At 51.2% G+C, this 20,546-nt stretch overlaps 6 protein-coding genes across 6 annotated transcripts; 1 reads left to right on the top strand and 5 right to left on the bottom strand.

The window, feature by feature from the left end:
* The first annotated feature begins 137 nt into the window (after positions 1-137).
* On the top strand, positions 138-1,835 carry BO83DRAFT_381682 (3,4-dihydroxy-2-butanone-4-phosphate synthase RIB3). Its single transcript, XM_025532045.1, has 3 exons — positions 138-668; positions 787-904; positions 988-1,835. The coding sequence occupies exons 1-3, from the start codon at positions 605-607 to the stop codon at positions 1,502-1,504; spliced, it is 699 nt and encodes a 232-aa protein (XP_025384200.1). The 5' UTR covers positions 138-604; the 3' UTR covers positions 1,505-1,835.
* Positions 1,836-1,918: 83 nt separating this feature from the next.
* On the bottom strand, positions 1,919-3,220 carry BO83DRAFT_381683 (transcription factor TFIIE subunit TFA2). Its single transcript, XM_025532046.1, has one exon. It carries the CDS (start codon positions 2,985-2,987, stop codon positions 2,103-2,105), a length of 885 nt encoding a protein of 294 aa, XP_025384201.1. The 5' UTR covers positions 2,988-3,220; the 3' UTR covers positions 1,919-2,102.
* A 6,856-nt stretch (positions 3,221-10,076) lies between these two features.
* Positions 10,077-11,047, bottom strand: BO83DRAFT_411116 (transferase hexapeptide domain protein; the record flags this gene model as incomplete). The annotated part of the gene is made up of 1 exon (XM_025534282.1): positions 10,077-11,047. Exon 1 carries the CDS (start codon positions 10,875-10,877, stop codon positions 10,077-10,079), a length of 801 nt encoding a protein of 266 aa, XP_025384202.1. The 5' UTR covers positions 10,878-11,047.
* A 149-nt stretch (positions 11,048-11,196) lies between these two features.
* BO83DRAFT_381685 (Mg-dependent acid phosphatase) lies at positions 11,197-12,096 on the bottom strand. The gene is made up of 2 exons (XM_025532047.1): positions 11,833-12,096; positions 11,197-11,772 (listed from the first exon to the last, which is right to left on the bottom strand). The coding sequence occupies exons 1-2, from the start codon at positions 12,021-12,023 to the stop codon at positions 11,307-11,309; spliced, it is 657 nt and encodes a 218-aa protein (XP_025384203.1). The 5' UTR covers positions 12,024-12,096; the 3' UTR covers positions 11,197-11,306.
* A 416-nt stretch (positions 12,097-12,512) lies between these two features.
* On the bottom strand, positions 12,513-14,669 carry BO83DRAFT_420219 (uncharacterized protein; the record flags this gene model as incomplete). Its single annotated transcript, XM_025534926.1, has 4 exons — positions 12,513-13,771; positions 13,832-14,468; positions 14,526-14,573; positions 14,646-14,669. The coding sequence occupies 4 exons, from the start codon at positions 14,667-14,669 to the stop codon at positions 12,513-12,515; spliced, it is 1,968 nt and encodes a 655-aa protein (XP_025384204.1).
* A 925-nt stretch (positions 14,670-15,594) lies between these two features.
* On the bottom strand, positions 15,595-20,539 carry BO83DRAFT_345709 (putative DEAD/DEAH box DNA helicase (Mer3); the record flags this gene model as incomplete). Its single annotated transcript, XM_025528757.1, has 12 exons — positions 15,595-16,512; positions 16,561-16,744; positions 16,805-17,014; positions 17,067-17,154; positions 17,216-17,374; positions 17,421-17,840; positions 17,892-17,996; positions 18,051-18,739; positions 18,789-18,970; positions 19,022-20,021; positions 20,098-20,229; positions 20,299-20,539. 12 exons carry the CDS (start codon positions 20,537-20,539, stop codon positions 15,630-15,632), a joined length of 4,293 nt encoding a protein of 1,430 aa, XP_025384205.1. The 3' UTR covers positions 15,595-15,629.
* Positions 20,540-20,546: the final 7 nt, after the last annotated feature.

The following is a 20,546-nucleotide window of genomic DNA, read 5'->3' on the forward strand; positions in this document are numbered from 1 at the left end:
CCGATGAATTGCCTAGTTCCACTGTTTTCGGGTGCGGCGAGAATCTCACAACGGCCTCGGCCTGCCGCGATGACTGGCTTCTGACAAACCATTAGTGAGCCCCCACGGGTTTTGCCTTTCCTTCCCATTCTCTCGGTCTCTTTGAAGGGCTCCGCTTCTACTTCTTTGCTTTCAGTTACACATAATTTCTACCATATCCCATAAACAGCTTCTTCAATTACCTCATTTCAAAAGTAAGGGCGAAATCCCATTCCCTCTGTCCTCCCCTCCCCGCGTTCCCCCGAATCCGAGTCTCCGAGTCTCCGCCCCGAAGATACAGTCATCCCACTCAAGATCGCGACGGAATCGCAAAGCACAGTGTACTCGGCGCAATTGTTATAAACCCTCGAGCTTTCGCACCTAAACTGGGCTCAATTCGTGGACAGCACCATCAATTTCAAACCTACCAGTCTCCCCATTCCATCAGAGGAACCAGTTACCCTCAAGGTAGCATTTAGCCATTCCCTCAGCCCCGCCTCCAATTCCGCAAAGCAACGAGGGGAACAATCCTCCAAGACAACCGCCTCCTTGATACAAGACAACCAAACCCGAACCACCAGTCAACATGCATTCTCCTTCGGACCCAACCCTTCAATTCGACTCTATTGAGGACACAATAGCAGCCTTCAGTGAGTCACCCAGCTCCAGAACCTCCCACCCGCGCCAGCGCGGGGCAAGTCCATCCCACCACACCCATAACACATACATACTACACCCATATAACTAACAATCACACCAATTCATTAGAGAACGGTGAATTCATCATCGTGCTCGATGACCAAGACCGCGAAAATGAAGGCGATCTCATCATCGCCGCCGACTCCATCACTCCGGCGCAAATGGCCTTCCTAGTTCGCCACACAAGGTGAAACCCCCATCTCCCCCACCCCCCACCAGCATATCAAATGTTACTCAACAAGATCATCTATGCTAACGATGAAAGAGCAGTGGGTTGATCTGCGCCCCCGTCACCCCCGAAATAGCCGCCCGACTCGCCCTCCCCCAAATGGTTACCGAGAACGCCGATCCCAAGGGAACCGCATATACCGTCTCCGTCGACGCAGCTGATCCCTCCATAACAACAGGTATCTCGGCACAGGACCGCGCCCTTGCCTGTCGGATCTTGGGATCTCCCACCTCCACGGCAGCGGATCTGCGACGACCCGGCCATGTAATTCCGCTACAGGCTAAACCCGGAGGTGTCAGGGAACGCAAGGGACATACTGAGGCAGCAGTGGAGTTCTGTCGGTTGGCAGGCAAGACGCAGGCGGGTGTCATCGCGGAACTTGTCGAGGATGGAGAGGTCGTACAGGGAGTTCCGGAAATTGGAGGCAACAATGGGATGATGAGACGGGATGGGTGTTTGAGATTTGGCAAGAAGTGGGGGATCAAGGTGTGTACAATTGAGGATCTGGTGGAGTATGTTGAGAAGGTGGAGGGTGCTGCTGCCGTTAATGGACACTGAGTGAGAGTGAGTGAGTGTTGATTGATTCTTCATACATGATTTATTTTTTTTCGTCGCCTCTCTTGCATGTCGTCTTGTTCCATATTGTTCTTGTTGGAGCATCTTAACATGCGTGCTTTCTACTGTCTTGTTTCATACCTTTCATATTCACTCTCTTTCGTGGTTTACCTCATGGGACCGGATGGACCTCGTTGCATTCAAGGGGAAAAACAACTCGAAAATTGGCTGGGTGTATATACTTACTAGATGGAGGGTGCACGGTTGGAGGGACGTTGGCTTCGTCAATAGAGTTAGTAGCTTTTGGCTTGGATATCAACTTATCGAATGTATACATATGTTGAACAAAACTAGATAATATCACTCCTTCCTACTGAAGTAGTAGATTATAACATCTAACCAGAAACCTGGACAAGCCTCTATAACCATATGATTATCCGGGTATCGATTTTGCTAATATAATTGTACAGGTAACCATTGAACAACCCCATGTCTAATACCCCTACAAACGCCAGTATAATGCAATGTAAGCCCCAAGCAAAAGAAAAACCAAAAAGACAGTGGCTCACTTTTCGGAACCAGGGGGCGACGAAACCAAGCACTACCGTTTGAGGTGCGAATAATCTCTCAAAACGCCCATCATGTGAGTGTTGGTGGTCTTCCCACTCCGCCGTGGCTTTTTCACCTTCTTGTTCTCAATCTTTGGCCGGGCCTTAACAACCTTGTTCTTGTTGGTAGGTAAAATACCCGCCTTTTCCAGCTCTTCCTTGACAGCCTGCTGATCAGGAACCTTGATCTTCTCCCAGATCTGACGAAACTCAGGATCAAAGTGCTGAATCAAGGATGGATCATTGGCCCAAACCATCTTGGCATGGTCGTCCTTCTTGTTCCGGGTTACCAGCAGTTTGCCTTCCTTCTCGAGCTTGTTGATCGTGTCCTCTACGTTGGGCCAACCCTCGCGAAGTTCGCGCACACTCATTCCCGCACCAGTCGACTGGGACTGGAGTTTCTGGAGGAGTTGTTCGGCAGTACGAATGTTGTGCGGGGGTCGGAAGCTGAAAGTGCCTTCGCCATTTGCGCCGCTGGGATCGTACTGGACCTTCTCGTGCATCTGCAGAATGCTCCGCAGTGCTTGAACATAGCCTTGGTCGTTGGCCCGATGTTGAAGGGACAAGTAGGAGACAATATCGGCAAACTTGAGCGGAATTCCCTTGGACTTCATGTGCTCGATGGCAAAGACAACTTGCGTCATAATATCCTTTCCTGTGCCGGTGTTGGCAGGCTGCGAGTAAACGATATCCGCATCGTGCCGTTTGCGTCTCGCATCGTCGCTTGGAGTAGGTGTAGACGTAGAGGAGGGAAGCTGGGAACTGCTCGCTGAAGTGTTGTTGGCGTTGTGCACGAAACGACGCTGTTGGGGCATTCGGGCTGCATAGTCCATAACACCAGCGTTGAAGCTCTTCAGCTGCTGTTGAAGATGCGACATGTTGGCGGTGGTAAGGCTGTGCCTAGATTACACCTGAGAAGGAGACGTAGAACGAAGATCGAGGCCAAGGGGGCAGTGAAGCCAGATTGAGGCGAGGCCTCGCTTTGTGAGAGCACAAAGGAGCTCTGGTAAAGGCTGTGTTATATCATATGAGAACAGAGAGCAATGGGCCAACCCCGGGGGACAATCCCTAGATCAAGACTACCTCACAGACGAGGTAAATAGAATCAGTGGGGATGTGGGGAGAGAAAGAGAAGGAAGAAGGTCGTCATCGCCGCCTGAGACTTTGCGATGCAGCCGTTCCGGCCTGAGGCGGACATTACATCACGTGAGAGTATTGACATGCGCTAACCATATCGAGAGCTCCGCCCAGCCATGGAGCCTCTCGTTCGTTACATCTCATCGCGCAACGGGGCCCTGTTCATCTTCTCCCCTTCACTAGTGCCCAGTCCATCATTCCCAGCGCTATTCCATGGCTTAGTCTGCTACCTGGAAGCTGTGCGCTCTCGCTAAGGGGAATTTCTTTCAACGCGCAGCAGACCCATTCCGATTCACCTACTGTGACTTGTTCCGTCACTTCGTCCATTGTTTGTCGTCATATAGCATTACCCTTCATTTGCCAGCAGCTATCGCTGCGGACAGCCCATGGTAATCATGGCTGCTGCTACGATTGAGTTACCGTTTATTTCGTCGCACTACGCCATTGCCGAGTCGACTTTGAGCACCCTCACCACAGCTCCTACGGTCGAACTAGTCAACCAGCTTTTGGAAGCTATTACCACAAAAGCACGCGAGCATGATGAGCTCAAGTCTGATAAGATTCGCCTCGAGGTGGAACTCGATAATGCTGTTCGCTCCAGAGACAACAAGATTAAGGTCCTGAAGAGCTCGGTCGAGAAGGGTCATGCCGAAGTCGAGGAAACAAGGAAGAAACTCCACGAGTCCGGTTAGTTCCTATGCGGATCCGCCACTACGCGTTTACTTACTCTCTGCAGAAAACATTCGCTCTACCCTGGAATCCGAGATTGCTACACTCAAGTCGTCCTCCACGTCAAACGAATCCGAAGCTAGCTCACTGAAATCTCGCATCTCATCACTCGAAGCTTCCAACCGAGACACTCTATCACTCCTCGAATCCAAGTCCGCAGCCTATGACAAGCTCGCCGAGGAGCTCTCGACACAACACAAGAAGACAATCGAATTGAGACGCGAACTCTCCACCGCCGAGCAGAACCTCCAGGCCGCAAACTCTGCCTCCGCCAGCGCTAAGTTCCGTGAGCAGAGCCTCCAGCAGGATTTGGAATTGACAAAGAAAAACAACGAGTGGTTCGAGACGGAATTAAAGACTAAGTCCGCCGAGTATCTGAAATTTCGCAAGGAGAAGAGCGCCCGAATTTCGGAGCTTCAACGCGAAAATGAGGAGATCAGTGCCAATGTTGACTCATTGAGACGGAGTGAGAACGCCCTTAAGAGCCGCCTGGATGAGGTGGAGCAGCGTTATGAAGAAGCGCTTTCCAGCATCAACCAGCTTAGAGAAGACGCCATCAAGGCGACCGAGTCGTTCAGAATCGAATTGGATAGTGCAAGTAGACTGGCCGAATTGCAGTCAAATGCTGCCGAGACTTCGAAGCAGCGTGCCAAGGAATGCCAACTCGCTCTGGACAAAGCAAGAGAAGATGCTGCGGAGCAGATTTCCCGTCTCCGAGTGGAAATCGAAACCGAACACGCCGACAAAGAAGCTGCTGAGCGCCGCGTTGCTGAGCTTGAGCTCACGGTCAGCCAGCTCGAATCCGATGGTTTTGCTGGAAGGAGATCCATGAGCCCGGCGCTGAATGGCGCAGGGCCCAGTACCCCAATGCGTCCCAGTACTCCAGTGGGCGCGTTTTCACCTAGAGCGTCGCGCGGAAAGGGAGGACTCACCCTGACGCAGATGTATACCGAGTACGACAAGATGCGGACATCGCTGGCCATGGAGCAAAAGACAAACCAAGAGCTTAGATCGACTCTAGACGAGATGGTCCAGGATCTTGAGGCCAGCAAGCCTGAAATTGATGAACTTCGTGCAGATCACGGTAGACTCGAAAATGCTGTCGTCGAAATGTCCAACATCTTGGAAACCGCTGGGAAGGAACGAGACGATGCAACCAAGGAGGCAAGGAAGTGGCAAGGTCAAGTGGAGGGATTGGCCCGTGAGGGAGACATTTTGCGTCAGCAACTGAGAGATTTGAGCGCTCAGATTAAGGTCTTGGTTTTGGAAAATGCCATTCTGAAGGAAGGCGAGACTACGTACGATAGAGAGGAACTCGAGAAGATTGCACGCCAGGAAATTGATGACTCTTCTGCTGATCTCAACCCAACCGGACGTTTCATCAGTCGCAATTTGATGACGTTCAAGGATCTTCACGAGCTCCAAGAGCAGAATGTCACTCTCCGCCGTATGTTGAGAGAGCTTGGGGATAAGATGGAGGGCGCAGAGGCCCGCGAGCAGGATGCCATCCGTCAACAAGAGCAAGAAGAGTTGAAGGAGCTGAGAATCCGAGTGCAGACTTACCGTGACGAGATCGCTAACCTCGTCGCCCAAACAAAGAGTTATGTTAAGGAGAGGGATACCTTCCGGAGCATGCTTACCCGCCGTCGTCAAACCGTTGGCGACGCATCTGTCTTCTCCCAGTCTCTTCCTCTGGGCGCAGCTCCTCCCGCTTCCGAAGAGCCGGCCAAGGATGTCCCAGACTACGCTGATCTGTTGCGCAAGGTGCAGGCACACTTCGACAGCTTCCGCGAGGAGTCCGCCACCGATCATGCGGCATTGAAGCAACAGGTCAATGAGCTGTCCAGGAAGAACAGTGAACTGATGAGCGAAATTAGCCGCTCCAGCAGCCAGCTTGTTGCCGCCACCCAAAGAGCCGAGCTTCTCCAGGGCAATTTCGACATGCTCAAGAACGAAAATGCAGAAATACAGAAACGCTACGCCACTCTACTGGAGAACGCCAACCGGCAAGATATCAGGACTCAGCAGGCTGCGGAAGATTTGGTGGAGACGAAGGGTCTCGTGGAAAGTCTTCAACGAGAAAACGCCAACCTCAAGGCAGAGAAGGATCTCTGGAAGAATATCGAGAAGAGACTCATCGAGGACAACGAGACACTGCGCAACGAGAGAGGCCGACTTGATTCTCTCAATGCCAATCTTCAAACCATCCTCAATGAGCGTGAGCATACCGATGCTGAGAGTCGTCGTCGTTTGCAGAGTAGCGTGGAGACTCTTGAATCGGAGCTTCAATCTACGAAGCGGAAGCTTAACGATGAGGTTGAGGAGGGAAAGAAGGCATCGTTGCGTAGGGAATACGAACATGAGCAAAGTCAGAAGCGGATTGATGACTTGGTGACGAGCTTGGGCGCCGCTCGGGAGGAGTTGGTTGCTGCGAAGACGACAAGAGATCACTTGCAGTCGAGAGTCGACGAACTCACTGTCGAGCTGCGTAGTGCCGAAGAACGCCTTCAGGTTGTGCAGACTAAGCCAAGTGTGTCTGCTGCTCCTACTGAAGCGCCTGCGGTTCCGGAGGAAGGCCAGGAGAGTGGTTTGACACGCGAACAGGAGCTTGGTATTGAAGTATCCGAACTCCGTCGTGATCTGGAGTTGACAAAGAATGAGCTTCAGCACGCGGAAGAGCGGGTGGAAGACTACAAGGCTATCAGTCAGCAGAGCGAAGAGCGTCTGCAGTCGGTTACTGAGACCCAGGAACAGTATCGGGAGGAAACGGAGCGTCTCATCGAAGAGAAGGATAAGAAGATCCAGGACCTTGAGAAGCGCATCGAAGAAATCTCTACCGAGCTTTCGACTACGAATGGCGAACTTACCAAACTGCGTGACGAGCAAGGGGAGGCTGGCCGGCATTTGGAGGAGCAGAAGGCCGCGCTGGAAGCAGAGATCACAAGGTTGAAGGACGAAAATGAACGGCAGATCGCTTCTGCTCAATTCCACCAGGAGGATCTCAAGGCACAAGCCGAAATCGCGCAGCATGCCCAACAGAACTACGAGAGCGAGTTGGTCAAGCATGCCGAAGCCGCGAAGAACCTACAATTGGTCCGGTCCGAAGCTAACCAGCTGAAGCTGGAAGTTGTCGAACTCCGGACACAGGCCGACACTTTCAAGAAGGACCTTGCTCAGAAGGAGGAAAGCTGGACTGAGATTAAGGACCGGTATGAGAGTGAGCTTACGGAACTGCAAAAGCGCCGCGAGGAAGTTCTCCACCAGAATTCGTTGCTGCATACCCAACTCGAGAACATTACAAACCAGATCGCAGCTCTCCAGCGCGACCGGGCTAACATTCCTGAGGGAGATGAGGACGGAGAGGCTGGGGCGCCCAACCTCGAAGGCCTCCAGGAGGTGATTAAGTTCCTGCGTCGTGAGAAGGAGATTGTCGATGTGCAGTACCATCTGTCAACCCAGGAAAGCAAGCGTCTTCGTCAGCAACTCGACTACACTCAGACCCAGCTTGACGAAGCCCGGCTTAAGCTTGAGCAGCAGCGTCGCGCGGCTGCCGACAGTGAACACAGTGCTCTCAGCCACAACAAGTTGATGGAGACCCTGAACGAACTTAACCTGTTCCGCGAGAGTAGCGTTACGCTGCGTAACCAGGTCAAGCAGGCGGAAACTTCACTTGCGGAGAAGTCTTCTCGCATCGAAGAACTTGTTCAGCAGATTCAACCGCTAGAGACTAAGATCAGAGAGCTAGAGAACACTGTGGAGACGAAGGATGGAGAGCTGAAGTTGCTGCAGGATGACAGGGACCGGTGGCAGCAACGTACGCAGAACATCTTGCAGAAGTACGATCGGGTAGACCCTGCGGAAATGGAGGGCCTGAAGGAGAAGCTTGAGACATTGGAGAAGGAACGTGATGAGGCCGTTGCTGCCCGGGACACTCTACAAACCCAGGCTGCTGCATTCCCAGAACAGTTGAAGCATGCGGAGGATCGTGTGCAAGAACTGCGCACGAAGCTCACAGACCAATTCAAGGCTCGGTCTAAGGAATTGACTGGCCGTATAAATGCTAAACAGGTAGAGCTGAACACGGTCGTGCAAGAGAAGGAAGTTATTCAAGAAGAACTCAAGACGACTCGGGAGGAGCTGAATGAGTTGAAGGCGAGGATGGCCGAGAAACCTGCAGCTTCTGCTCCTGCTGCTGTTGAAGGAGCTACGGGTGTTGACTCAACGCCTGCTTCTCAGTTCCCTGCGCCAACAACGCAGCCGCCTGCCGCCTCTGACGACCAACGCGTGAAGGCTCTGGAAGAGAAGGTGCAACGCCTGGAGGCAGCTCTTGCGGAGAAGGAGACGGCGTTGGCCGCGAAGGAGACAGAACACGAGGCCAAGATCAAGGAACGCTCTGACAAGCTGAAGGAGATGTTCAACAGCAAGCTGGCTGAAGTCCGGGCTGCTCATCGGCAGGAAGTTGAGCGGTTGAAGTCCAGTCAACCAGCCGCTCCTCAGGAACCTGGAACCCCAGCTCCCAAACCCGAGCAGGTGCCAGCAACGCCGGCGACTCCTGCGGCTGCTCCCGCGACACCCTCTAAGGACACTGGACTGCCAGAGCTGACGGACGCACAAGCCAGGGAGCTTGTTGCCAAGAATGAGACCATTCGTAACATCATTCGGAGCAACATCCGCACCCAGGTGGCTAAGCAAAAGGAAACCGACAAGCAGGAGAGCCAAGCCAACCAGGAGGCCATGAGCACACTGGAGCAGAAGTTTAACGAAGAGAGAGAAGCGTTGAAGAAGGCCCATGAAGAGGGTGTGGAGGAGAAGATCAAGGCTGCCGTCGAGTTGTCGGACAAGAAATCACTGGCCAAGCTAAGCATGCTGGATACCCGATACAGGACAGCCCAGGCCAAGATCGACGTGGTTCAGAAGGCTGCTACGGAGACACCTCAGAAGCCCGTTGTCGAAGTGTGGGAGGTCGCAAAGACCACCAGAGCGCCTCCGGCGGCGCAGGCCAAGCCCGCCCAGGTGGCATCCCCTGCGCCTGCACCGTCTCCCGCGCCCGCAGCGGCCCAGGCTACCCCGGTGGTACCATCGCCGTCGCCTGCTCCGACGGCCACTCCTGCGGCCACACCCGCAGCTACGCCTGCAGCTGCTCCCCAGGCACAGCCTGCGGAGCCTGCAGCAGCTTCCACAGCCGAGCCACCTGCTGAATCTACGCCGCACACAGGTGCCCCAGCACAGCAGGAACCGCAGCAACAACCTGCGCCTGAACAGGCAGCACAACAACAAGCTGCCCCTGCAACGGCTCAGCCAGCCACCAATGCTCCTCCGAACCCGTTCGGTCAGAGCCAGAACAAGCAACCCACCTCGTTGCCCAGCAAGCCCCCGGCCGGTAATGCTCCTGGTCTTATGCGAGCACTGACGTCCGGATTGCCCGTCGCACGAGGCGGCAGAACCGGCGGCCGCGGCGGGTCGCAGGCGAATCCTTTTGGTCAGCAACAGGGCCAGCAGCAACAGGCGCAAGGTCAGGGTCAAGCCCAGCAGCAAGCTCCTAGCCAGCGCGGCTCTGGTCTGCCCCGGGGCCGTGGCGGACGCGGAGGTCACGGACGCGGCGGAAATCAAAATGTACAGGCTACGAATGCCGCTCAGCAGGGACAGGCTAGTCCAGGCCGCTCGCTGAATGCCGGTGCTCGCCAGTTCGTGCCTCAAGGCAACAAGCGTGCTCGTGAGGATGGAGGAGAAGCTGGAGGCGAAGGAGGAACCACTGGAGGAAAGCGCATGAGGGGAGGAGGTCATACCCGGGGGTCATAGGATCTAGAACAGCGTGAATTGCATTTTTCTTTCATTTTTCTCATGTACTTTATGTCTCAATGCGTCTGCTGGGATAGGGTAGATGTTCTATGCAACATCAGATTTCTTTTGTCTTACACGATACGTGCCAGTATTAAGATACATACATCGAGACTTAGCAGGTCAAGAAGGTGCACAAGATGAAAAGATGCTTGCAGTATTTTCAAATTCACATTTAAATTGGGTATAGAGCAGAAACAAACACCCCCCACCACCTATCCCGCCCATCATCCACCAATCCATCACAATGGAAAAAAACAAGCTCATCTCCTCCTCCCCCCAATCAACCTGACCAACGCATCCCTCTCCCTCTGCAACACCATCAACCTCGCCTCCTCAATCACCCTCCCCTCCAACCCATTTCCCCCTATACCATTCCCTCCTCCTCCTGCACCAGCAGGAAAAACCACCTTACTCGGCTCCACCCTCCCCACAGCCCTCCTCCTCCTCCTATTCCCACCCCCCCAAACAACCATCCAATCCGCAACCCCATCCCCATCCGCAATCTCAACGCCCGCACACACCCGACAATGCGATCCCACCACCGCCCTTCTCCCAATCACCGCGCGCGCCTCCACACAACTCGCACTATGGATATGCGCCCCCGGAAGGATCTGTGCCCCTGGGCCGATTATCACGCTGTTTGAGATGCGGATGGGCAGAATCGACCCTTCGTCTCTGCTGGCAATGCCGCTTGATGTGGATGTAGATGTTGTGGATGTGGAGGTGGTAGGGGCGGAGCCGATAACGCTCTTCTCGCTGATTATGCATCCGTTGCCGATTATCACTGGCCCTTCGTAGGAGTAGATTCTTGCCCGAGGGTGGATTATTGTGCTCGCTCCGATGGAGATGGGGTGCGAGCCTTGGATTAGGAGGCTTTCGGAGATGGTGGCGCTGGGGTGCGCGGTTATGGGGGTGCGGTGGTGGTGAGGTTGGGAGGGGGAGGGGGGTGTGCGTTGCTGGGGGTGGTGGGAGGGTGGTTTGAGGTGTGTTGATGTTGTTGTTGATGTTTGTTGTAGTGGTGGTGGTGGTTGGGATGGGTGGTGTTGTCGGCGGGGGTCCATTTTAGGTTGTCGTGGTGGTGTGAGGTGGTAGATTGTAGAGAGGAGGTAATCAGAGTGGTGAGAAAGTTTTTAGGTAAGTAAGCAGTAGACTGAGTAGTTTCTGTTGTACTGTACTGTGTTGTGTTGTTTTGGTCGTGGTTGCGGATGTTATGGTGGAAAGTTGATTGATGTCCGCGGAGGTGAGTTGTGGAGACCGAGACGGGCCCGTGAGTACACCGTAGAGGAAAGAATAGCACCATATTCCCTTATAGATTATTACCACGCTTGTTACATAAACCAATGTATTTAATGTACATATCAAAAGTATAAGTATATAGTCATCATCTATCCCAACCGGGTATCTATCATCATATCTAAGCAAAAACCCAACTAAACGCCAACACCATATCTACAACGCATATCTATAACCCACCCCACACACACACAACATCACTCTTCATCCCCATTCTCTACATCCCCCTCCTTGCGCTGCTTAATCCCGTTCCTCTTCCGCCACGCCCAAACTCCCCGATCTACCTCCTCCCTCGTCATCCCATCCTTGACCAGACAGAACGTCACCCCCAACTCAGTCTCAACATTCCGATTCCTCGCCTCATCATCAAAGAACAGCATCTCCTCATACGCCACCCCACTCGCCTGCTGAATGCGCGAGAAATGTTGCGTCTTGTTCGCCGGGAAGATCTGCACGTAGTCGAAGTAATCCAGTGCGCGCACAGGTTTAGTCTTCGCCGCGGGGTTATCAGAGAACGTAGGGATGATGTGCAGAGCTTTAAGCATGTCGCGGGCGAGATCGGGGGCGTGAGTGCGCGAGGCTAGAGCTAGCGTAATGTTCTTGCTTTTGCAGGCGTAGACGATAGATGAGACGGCGGGGTAGAAGGCGAACGATTCGTTCCAGCTGCGGGAGGTGATGGTGAGTTTTATGGTACTAGTTTTGCTAGGGAATGAGGGGACATACCGATCCGTGCAGCGGGAATTGTTGTCGCGGGGCTTGATTGGGGCGCTGACGTGCGTGTCGACCCAGAATGGCCAGAGAGTGTAGTCGAGATCAAAGGCGATCAGTTTCGGGAGGGGAAGGCCGTCGTTGAAGGTGGCGGGCGAGATGGAGGCATCTTCTAAGGGCTGAGTGTTGGTTCTTTTGGTCCGCATCGTGATTCTGGATCGACACGCTATCTCTCGATTAGATGGAAATTGTGAGAAGTAAAGAAGAGGTGAATGGTGGAGTTGAAGGTGAAGGTGAAGGTGAAGGCGAAGATGGCGAAGATGGATAATGAGGGGTCACGTGCGGGGAAGGGGGATTCACTAAAAGACCGAGTGAGGCATCTTGGAGTAAAACTTCGATCCTGAGTTACGATAGTTCTTACAACTATTACGCAGAAATCAATTTTCATCATCCTTATCATTCATTATTAAGCTATTATTATGGACTCGCCAGACAAGGATCCCGTTGATCAGTGTCATACAAAGACCAGGCTCTGGCTGGCAAACATCCCGATTCTGAGTAGAGCACCTTCATCGACTGATCACTCGTACAGTGGCTCTCCTTTTTTGAACTTTTGAAATCATGTCTTCTGCGTTTCACATTGCGATCTGAAAGTCCTGTCCTGCAGTTTTCATTTTCTCCTTCATCGACTGTGTTCAGGACACATTCACCTTGGATCGATCAGCCTTCCACACGCTGTAGTTGAAGCAATCCAACGTCTGAAGGAGCTTCCAAATCTGTTGGTGCTCTTCGGCGCCTTGAAATGTTTGTGCGTGTTTGAGGGCCTCCCAGCTAGCGGCATACTTCAGAATGCAATTCTGCTGCTCATTGTCAAGCAGCCCATTCGCGCCGACGACATAGGCAATCGTTCGTCGCCAAACCTTTAAGGGAACGTCGAACCGCAACACGCGGTCTTCATCAGGGTCCTGGCTCCTTGTACCCGAGCTTGAGGACGCTGCAGAAGGGATCGGCATGGCTTCAGTCGCGACAACCGCTTTCATCGATGCAGATGGTTCATATGCCTCCTGAGGCGTGGGAAATTCGGAGACGAACGCTTCATAGCGGGAGTAGGATGGACCGGCGCGTTGTCCGGCCCCTTCAGGGGCAGTGTTTGTCACCGGAGGGCCCATGTGCGCGATATCTTCACCTGGATACGAGTATGCACCAGTATTAGGTTCGACAAACCGCACGCGAGTCCGGTTACGAGGCTCAACAAACTCCACATGGGCGTAGTCTGGCCCATCAGATGAGCTGTCGTCTTCTTGAATCCACTCCGCCTCTTTCTCGCCTTCGTCCACGCGTACGTTATTCTCGACATCGGCACCTCCCACCTTACTATCCGATCTCGGACGATTGTCATCATCCAGCAAGATGGTACGTGATATGAGCATCATTTTCAGTGCGGTGCTCCAAAGTGTGCTGCTATGCACGCCTTCTGTCTTGATTGCCTCAAGTTGGACGCGTTTGCAGAGACGAGCGTATTCGGATTTCAGATTATTCTCAACCTGATTTGCGGGTTTCTCGTCATGGTCTTGTCCTTTGTTTCTGCCGCGGCTGGCATACTCTGTGCCGTCATTCTCGTTCATACTCTGCCCTTCAGCCTCTGTATCGGACACCACATCACGAAGACTTTCTGCCACCTCCAGTAGCCGCACTGTGTATGGCGGGAGATCATTGGTAGGGCGCCAAATTATGCTCTTGCACAGGGACGCAGTTTGAGGGAGAGTCACAGACTTCCCTGGAGGAAGAAATTCAAGTAGGTGCTCCGGTGTGTGTTGAGCTCTGAGCATGCTTTGCAGATGAAGGGCACTGGTGTTGGACAGTCCAATCTCCGATAGGACGAGATGAGGAATGGAACGCAGACCCCGAGTGCAAGTATACTTCACCTGTTCGGCCCGTTCGATTTGTGTGTGGCCTAGAAAAGGTCATCTGTTAGTTCCAGATACATACCTAAAAGATGAAGCCGTGCACCTACTCTTCGGACGGGCGTTTTTACCCTTGTCAGGCGACTTTTTGGTTCCCTTAGGCTCGTTTTCCTTGTCCGACAACTTCATTCTAGCCAAGTCATCAATTGAATCATTTTCGGCGTCAGGGTCAGGACCAAGAATGTCCGGAGCCTCACTCAAAAGCCAGTCGAGGTCACTTTTGAGGTAGACCCGCGCGAAGTGCTCAATGCCCAGACAACCAAGGGGGTTGCCACCCAGATCAAGCTTCTTGAGCATGTAACAATGTTTGAACTTCCTGAGGAAGGCCTCCCACTTTTCAACATCTTCCGCAGTCTCAATGTTAAGCTGGTTCTTGGAGAGATCCAGTTCCCGAAGGTCGCCGGTCGATAAAGCGACTACCTCTGCCAGTTTAGCCAACGACTCCACGGTAAGCTGATTACCTTGCAAGTGGAGCTCAGCGACCCGTACTATGCGGGAGGTATGAACTTTGCCCTCTCTAACTTCTTTGGTTTCAAATTTGATGCACTCGATCAAGACATCGATGAACTGGTTGAGGCCATCATCCGTCAACTCTTTCCCGGTAATATCGATTTCAACGACAGGGTCTCGTAAAGCCGAGTCATGGTTGCCCGTTTTATTGCCATCTTCAGGCGGCAATCGCTTCTTCTATAAGCAGTTGTCAGTCTACTTCGCTAGAGTTCAGACCACTCTACTGCCACCTACCAAGCTAGTTAAGACGGCCTGACCCGCTTTGATGCCTCTAATCTTTCGCTACAAAGCAAGTCATCGTCAGCCTCTGTTCTCTAGAGTTATCATATGTTGATGCTCAATGAAAGAACTCACGCCAAGGTAGTTGAGCTTCCCCATATTGAGGAATGACCACGAAGGTACGGTGTGCAACTTTTCTGGTTCCAAGTCAGCATGCCTGCTTCAAGAGTACTGACGAGTCCAAGATAATAGAAGTAATAAAACCGATGAAAGACGGGATATATTGTGCCCAACTATTCGCTTAGCGAAAGTCAAGTCATGATGCAGTTAGTCGTGCGGGCGCGTCACCTGTGTCAGAGTACACAAACCCGAAGACAAAAGACAGGATTCTGTGAAAAAGGAACCATATTGATTCACATACCTGACTATTGATGTGCTTCGAAGTTAATTTCGGTATGTTGTGATAGATGAATCGTCTATCGACGCGAAGTTGGGAAGCAGAAGATTCTTTGTTGGTGGAGAAGAGAGAAATCTAGATCAGTGAAGAGGAATGTGTCAACAGCCAGCCCTATATCGAAATGCATACAAATCAGCACTAGTGTGAAACACTACCTGTGTGTTTCTGCACTGTTCCATGAACCTTGCTAATGCAGATTAGGAAGAGTCTGGAAAAGAGAGTGTTGGAAGTGAAGGTGGGTGATGTGAGACATGAAAGTCATGGACAAAGCTAGAAGGTCTTATAGAAAGTAGGCCTGAGGGGTGCGTGACTTTCAACGCGTTTCCCTTTTGGGCTTTCGAGGGCTTTCACTCCTATTCTCATTCACTTTCACATTGCGATGGCAACTTATGCTTTGGAGCACAGAAGAGAGAGCGTGTGTTTTTTTTTTTACTCCTTGAGCAGTATCTGAAGGGCTTATTACGGTGTTTGCCTCGTGTGCGAGCCTCATCAGTGGTTCACTGTACTAGTTTTCACTTCTATATGGCATTCTCCGCATATTCTGACAACATTCAGTTACCTACTGTGATACTAGAAGTACTTGAGAAGGAAGGAATGTGGATGGACGGTTCCACATCTGCACCACATGCTGAATTCCACAAATTATAACTAGCTATCGAGCCTTATAACAAATTGATAACATCCTTGAACTCATGCAGTAGAGCAGGCTCAATATCCTCCCAGCCTGCGGGAATCTCAGCTGCTACATCCGTAGTACCACCGGGCTGGAAAGAGCTTGGATAGGTAGCTACGATGTCTTTGTCCGTCTTGCATCTCTTTCTATCGGCCTCAACGGTCGTAGTCAAGAGAATCTTCCGTTTCCTCCCATGGGAATTAGCAGGAGTAGATCCATGATAATCAGGTCTATCATTTTGATCGTTCAGTATCATCTCTTTGACCTCTGAGAGGGCTGAATTGATTATATCAATCTTATCAGGGCCTTGTGCTGGTTGAATGTTCCTTTTTCGACCGTCTTCGGGTGCAGGAACAATATCTGTCACTGGTGGTACCTGGAAGTCGGGCCATCCATCATCGTCACTCCAGTCTTCTGTGTTCAAGTCTCTCTTCGTGTTGTCTTCGATAGTGGGGGCTTCGGGATCCTGTTCTTTCGACGATGTTGCTACTATGGGATTTCCGAGCAGCAGGGCGGATGGTGAAGGGAAGTCACTGAAGCTGTCGTTTCCGTAATCGCTTGAGGATTCTAGTATGTTCTCTGGAACTGGACAGCCAGAGTCACTTCCTGGATTGTTGTTTCTGTTGGTATTCGTGTTTCCTGAGGAGGGTTTGTGTGTTGAGACCGGGGTTTCTATTAGATTTCTCTGTGCTTCAAAATCAGGAGGGTTACTCGCTTGGGTGGTAGTGTCCTTCTTGGCTATTGTTGCTGGAAGGGTTGTCTGATTGAGTCCCGTTATCTTCTTACCCTTGTTCTTATCATCGTCGCCTGATCGCTTCTTGTTTGCTTTGGGTGGCTTCTCGAGTCCTTCTCGACAGCAGAGATGCTTACATCTGCTTGCAATTAGATTTTTTCCTATCGACATGGGATCATTGTAATACGTTGTCTTATCTTTGCACCGATGGTTGCAGGCCCATCGACCGTTCTCGAGTCTGACAGCCTCTACTGTTTCAATTATCTGATTGTTGCTTCGATTCGAGCCCTTACTCGTATTTCTTGAAAGCCGTGCTTTGTCTTCTGGAGATTGTTGCAACTTATCGACACACGACCAGTTTTCGGCTCGGTCTGCATATGAATCGGGTCAATCCGTCAATGTCTATTTTCACTAGGAGCAATCCAGCTTACCATTTTCTAGGAAATCTCCGAACAAAAGATCGTCACTGTCCCAAAGGTTGATGTTTCGGGCGACGGATTTGGTCTGGGATATGTCGTTACTGCGTCGGCGAGAGATGTTAGGTTTGGGCCTTGCCGACACTAAATCGGACGGAGAATCTAGCTGAGACGGAAACAAGCTTGCGGGAAGATCAGTCAGCTGTGCGGATCGCATAGTTCCAGCTAAGATCGTCAGCAGTCATATTGCATGACGGTCAGGGGCATTCCTGGGTACCTATATCGTCACACATTGCATAGCACGTCACCGATTGGCCGGCGCTTTTCAGCTCCGCACTCAAGATTATTTCCTGACCATTGAGCATCTTACTGGCACTAAATCCAATTAGAGTCGTTGGAGTGTGCTTGGTATGTCATCAATAATACTTGCCTTATGCGTCGGAAGTCGAGCAAACGACCGTCTGAAGTACCCGCCATGAAGCAGACGTACACGGGACGACGTTGGAAGTATGTCGGACATTTCTCGTTCATGAAGGCGATTTCGCTTCTTATATTGACCTGTGCACCTATACCAGTCTTTGTTTCCTGCTGTTGTATCAGCCAGATATTCTAATAGCTTCTGGTATAATACCTTGCCAATCATCTTGACGGATACTCGAAGCTTGGGAAAATCAACAAGCCGCTCCAGCAACTTCCTCCCGAACGGAGGATTTCTGCTCAAGATCATATCAATTTGATGAGGTTCACAAAGCTCCAGTGCTTCAATGCTAGTGATTCCTGACGACGCTTGTTTTCGAACGGCAACCACACCAATTTGTTCGATCTGCTTCATCTGAAGCGGGGAGTCATCCCAGACTTTGGCACCAAAGCTCCTTGCAAGCTCTAGTGCATTTCGTAGCGTGAAAGAGTCTTCAAGGCCTACCTGACAGTCAATTATACATCGGATGAGCCTGTTGATGTGAGAAAAGACGAATGTCTTGTCCTGTTGGAAAGTGAACCTGTGCTTCTGGAATGGTTCGCCATCTGGCAAATCAACAGCACCTAACTCGGACTGGATCAACAGTGATATCTTGTGTGCGGAAAGTGCTATATCCACGTTCACTGGGAACCGAATTGCATTGGAGCGATTGATCTCTTTATATAGGGACTTCTCGCCCGCTTTGAGGCGTATTTCACGGAATTCGTCTGCTCTCGAAAGCACTGAGAGCTACATAGATGGTTAGTATTGAGTATGCCCCGCGACAGAAGTACAATTCCTTACAATTTGAGGTACGGTTGAATGAGGCTTCAAAGTAAGCAAGGTCTTCATCGTCTCGAAGCGCACATAGTATCGCGCCATGGCATCACCAAACTTGGTGGATTTGAGACTATCGGCGGAGACCAGTCCACAATCTTGAAGAAGCTTGATATCTTTCTGACATATTTGTCGGAGCATCTCCTCTTCATCTTCTTTATCAGCGTCCTCCTTTAGTCGATAATATGTCGGATTCCTTCTCATTCTCACGAAGAAGAAAGTACCAGCGAGCCATCTGATAGCAGATTCAGTGTCTGTGATGTTGCCAAGTCCGATCTCTGCATTTAGATGGTCCGTAAGATTTAAATGTAAGCAGCTTTCAAGGCTCTCAGAGCCAGACACAAGCCTCTCATAGTGAGCTTCGCGTGCTTGTCTTGTCATTATTACAGCTGTAGCGCTGTCATCAAACTGTGGTCTACCGGCGCGCCCTAGCATTTGCATGATTTCTAGGTCGGAATACTCCTTGCAGCCTCCCTCTTGCCACCCGACTGTTCCTTTTATAATGACAAGATGGCAGGGCAGATTAACACCAACTGCAAGAGTTGATGTGCAACAAATTATGCTAACCTGTCCATTGAGGAACCCTGTCTCGACCGAGCGGCGATCAATCGGATCAAGGCCAGCGTGATGGAAAGCTACTCCAGCAGCAATTGTGGCTATACAGATTAGGTTGTATCATCTTATCTTAAGCGGAAAAGGTGGTACCTCTCAAGTCTACATTCTGCACTTCCATAGACCTTCCTGGTCCCTTCCATAACCTAGCAGGAGGGTTGGACATGGTCCACAAGCGTGTAAGCTCCTTCGCGGTAGCAACAGCTGAATTCCTCGTGCAGCAAAATATCATTATTGGCTTCTTTCGAGAATGAGATGATATAATATCTGCAACTCTACCGGAAGAACATCAATAGCAAACTCTGTTTCTTATGGGGACAACTTACTTAGAGGTACACATCTTGTCGAATGCGAAATCGTTGGCGTGAGACTGGTAGCCATACACGAACTTCTGCAACTTCACAGGACGAAAGTCTTCCCCAAAATGCTCTCTGTGGGCAGGCACGTGCTGATTTACTGAATCCCTACCTAGCCAAGTTGCTATATCCTCTGAATTCGGAACCGTAGCACTTAGAGCGATAAAGCGAACGTTGGACCCGTTTGCTTTCATGCGGGATACGACAGCCTCTAAAGTTGCACCACGCGCTTCCTTGAGGATATGGACCTCATCAATGAGGAATAGCTTGACGAGCTGCATTAAACGTGCATGGTCCTTCCACTTCCGCGTCATGCTGTCCCACTTCTCGGGTGTCGTGATGATCACTTGGCTGTTCTGAACACTCCTCAATTGAGTGTGGTCTGTATCCCCGGTCAACTCTGCACATTGCAGCCCTAATGTATTGAACTTTCTACTCCAGTCTCTGAACTTCTCGGAACAAAGAGTTTTGGTAGGCGCCTGATATATCACCTTGAACCGTTCATCTTTGACGCAGTTGAGTAAACGACATATTGCCAGTTCCATTATAGCTGTTTTGCCACTGCCCGTAGGTGCGGCAAGAACAATGTTGCTATCGGACTTGTAGACCGATTGAAAGCATTTTGACTGTACGGCATTGAATACAGGAAAAGGAAAGATCGACCGGTATTCATCTGGGAGTTCATGCACAGATACGAGGACAATACCTCGAACTGAAACTGGAAGATGTTGTTGGAAGGGGCCTCTTTGCCGGTCTTGGCGGGCAACTGACGATATCTCAGAAGAGTGAGAAGCCAGTATTTCACGGTTGGAGGAAGTATGGGGATCAATGTTGTTCTCGAAGTCGTGTTCAGAAGCATGTGCATTCACCCTCCCAGCCCGCATTCTTATCAGTGGACTAGATGGCGATCTCACACCCGTATCCGAAGAACTAGAGCCGAAACTTTGACGTGGAGTGACATGAGGACCCGCTGTTGTTTCAAGCCATGTTAGCCCGATCCTTCAGGGCTGAGATCCATGAACCTTATATCAAGCATGCGCTCTGACCTTGAAAGAAACGAGAAACCCGGTTATAGTCTGTTCTTTGGGGAGGCCTGGACAACGAGCCACGATCTGCGAATGAAGCGGCTGTCTGAGGACTCTGTATTTGCTCATCTGATTGGGCTAGGAGTTCAAGGTCTAAGGTTTGGATGATCAGCCTGATCTAAATACTCTGAGATGGCATTGTGGGGTAGTTTATCAGCATACCAAAGGCATCCAGGTCTAGATCATCGTCCCGAGAAAACAACTGCAGCTCAGGTCGATAGCTCCTAGAGTCCTCTCTGGGTAGTCGACTGAACAGAGGTTCCTGTGCACCTTCAACCAATTTCTGATCAATGATGGCACTTGGGTTTGATCGACTGGGAGTAGGGAGTTGAGGAACGGTCCAACGCTTATAGGGAGCGTTCCGACGGGCTTGAGGGACTGAATGATAAGTATTGTGCCGCATGTTAGAT

Source organism: Aspergillus eucalypticola (genome assembly GCF_003184535.1).
Source record: "Aspergillus eucalypticola CBS 122712 chromosome Unknown BO83scaffold_29, whole genome shotgun sequence".
NCBI classification, from domain to species: Eukaryota; Fungi; Ascomycota; class Eurotiomycetes; order Eurotiales; family Aspergillaceae; genus Aspergillus; species Aspergillus eucalypticola.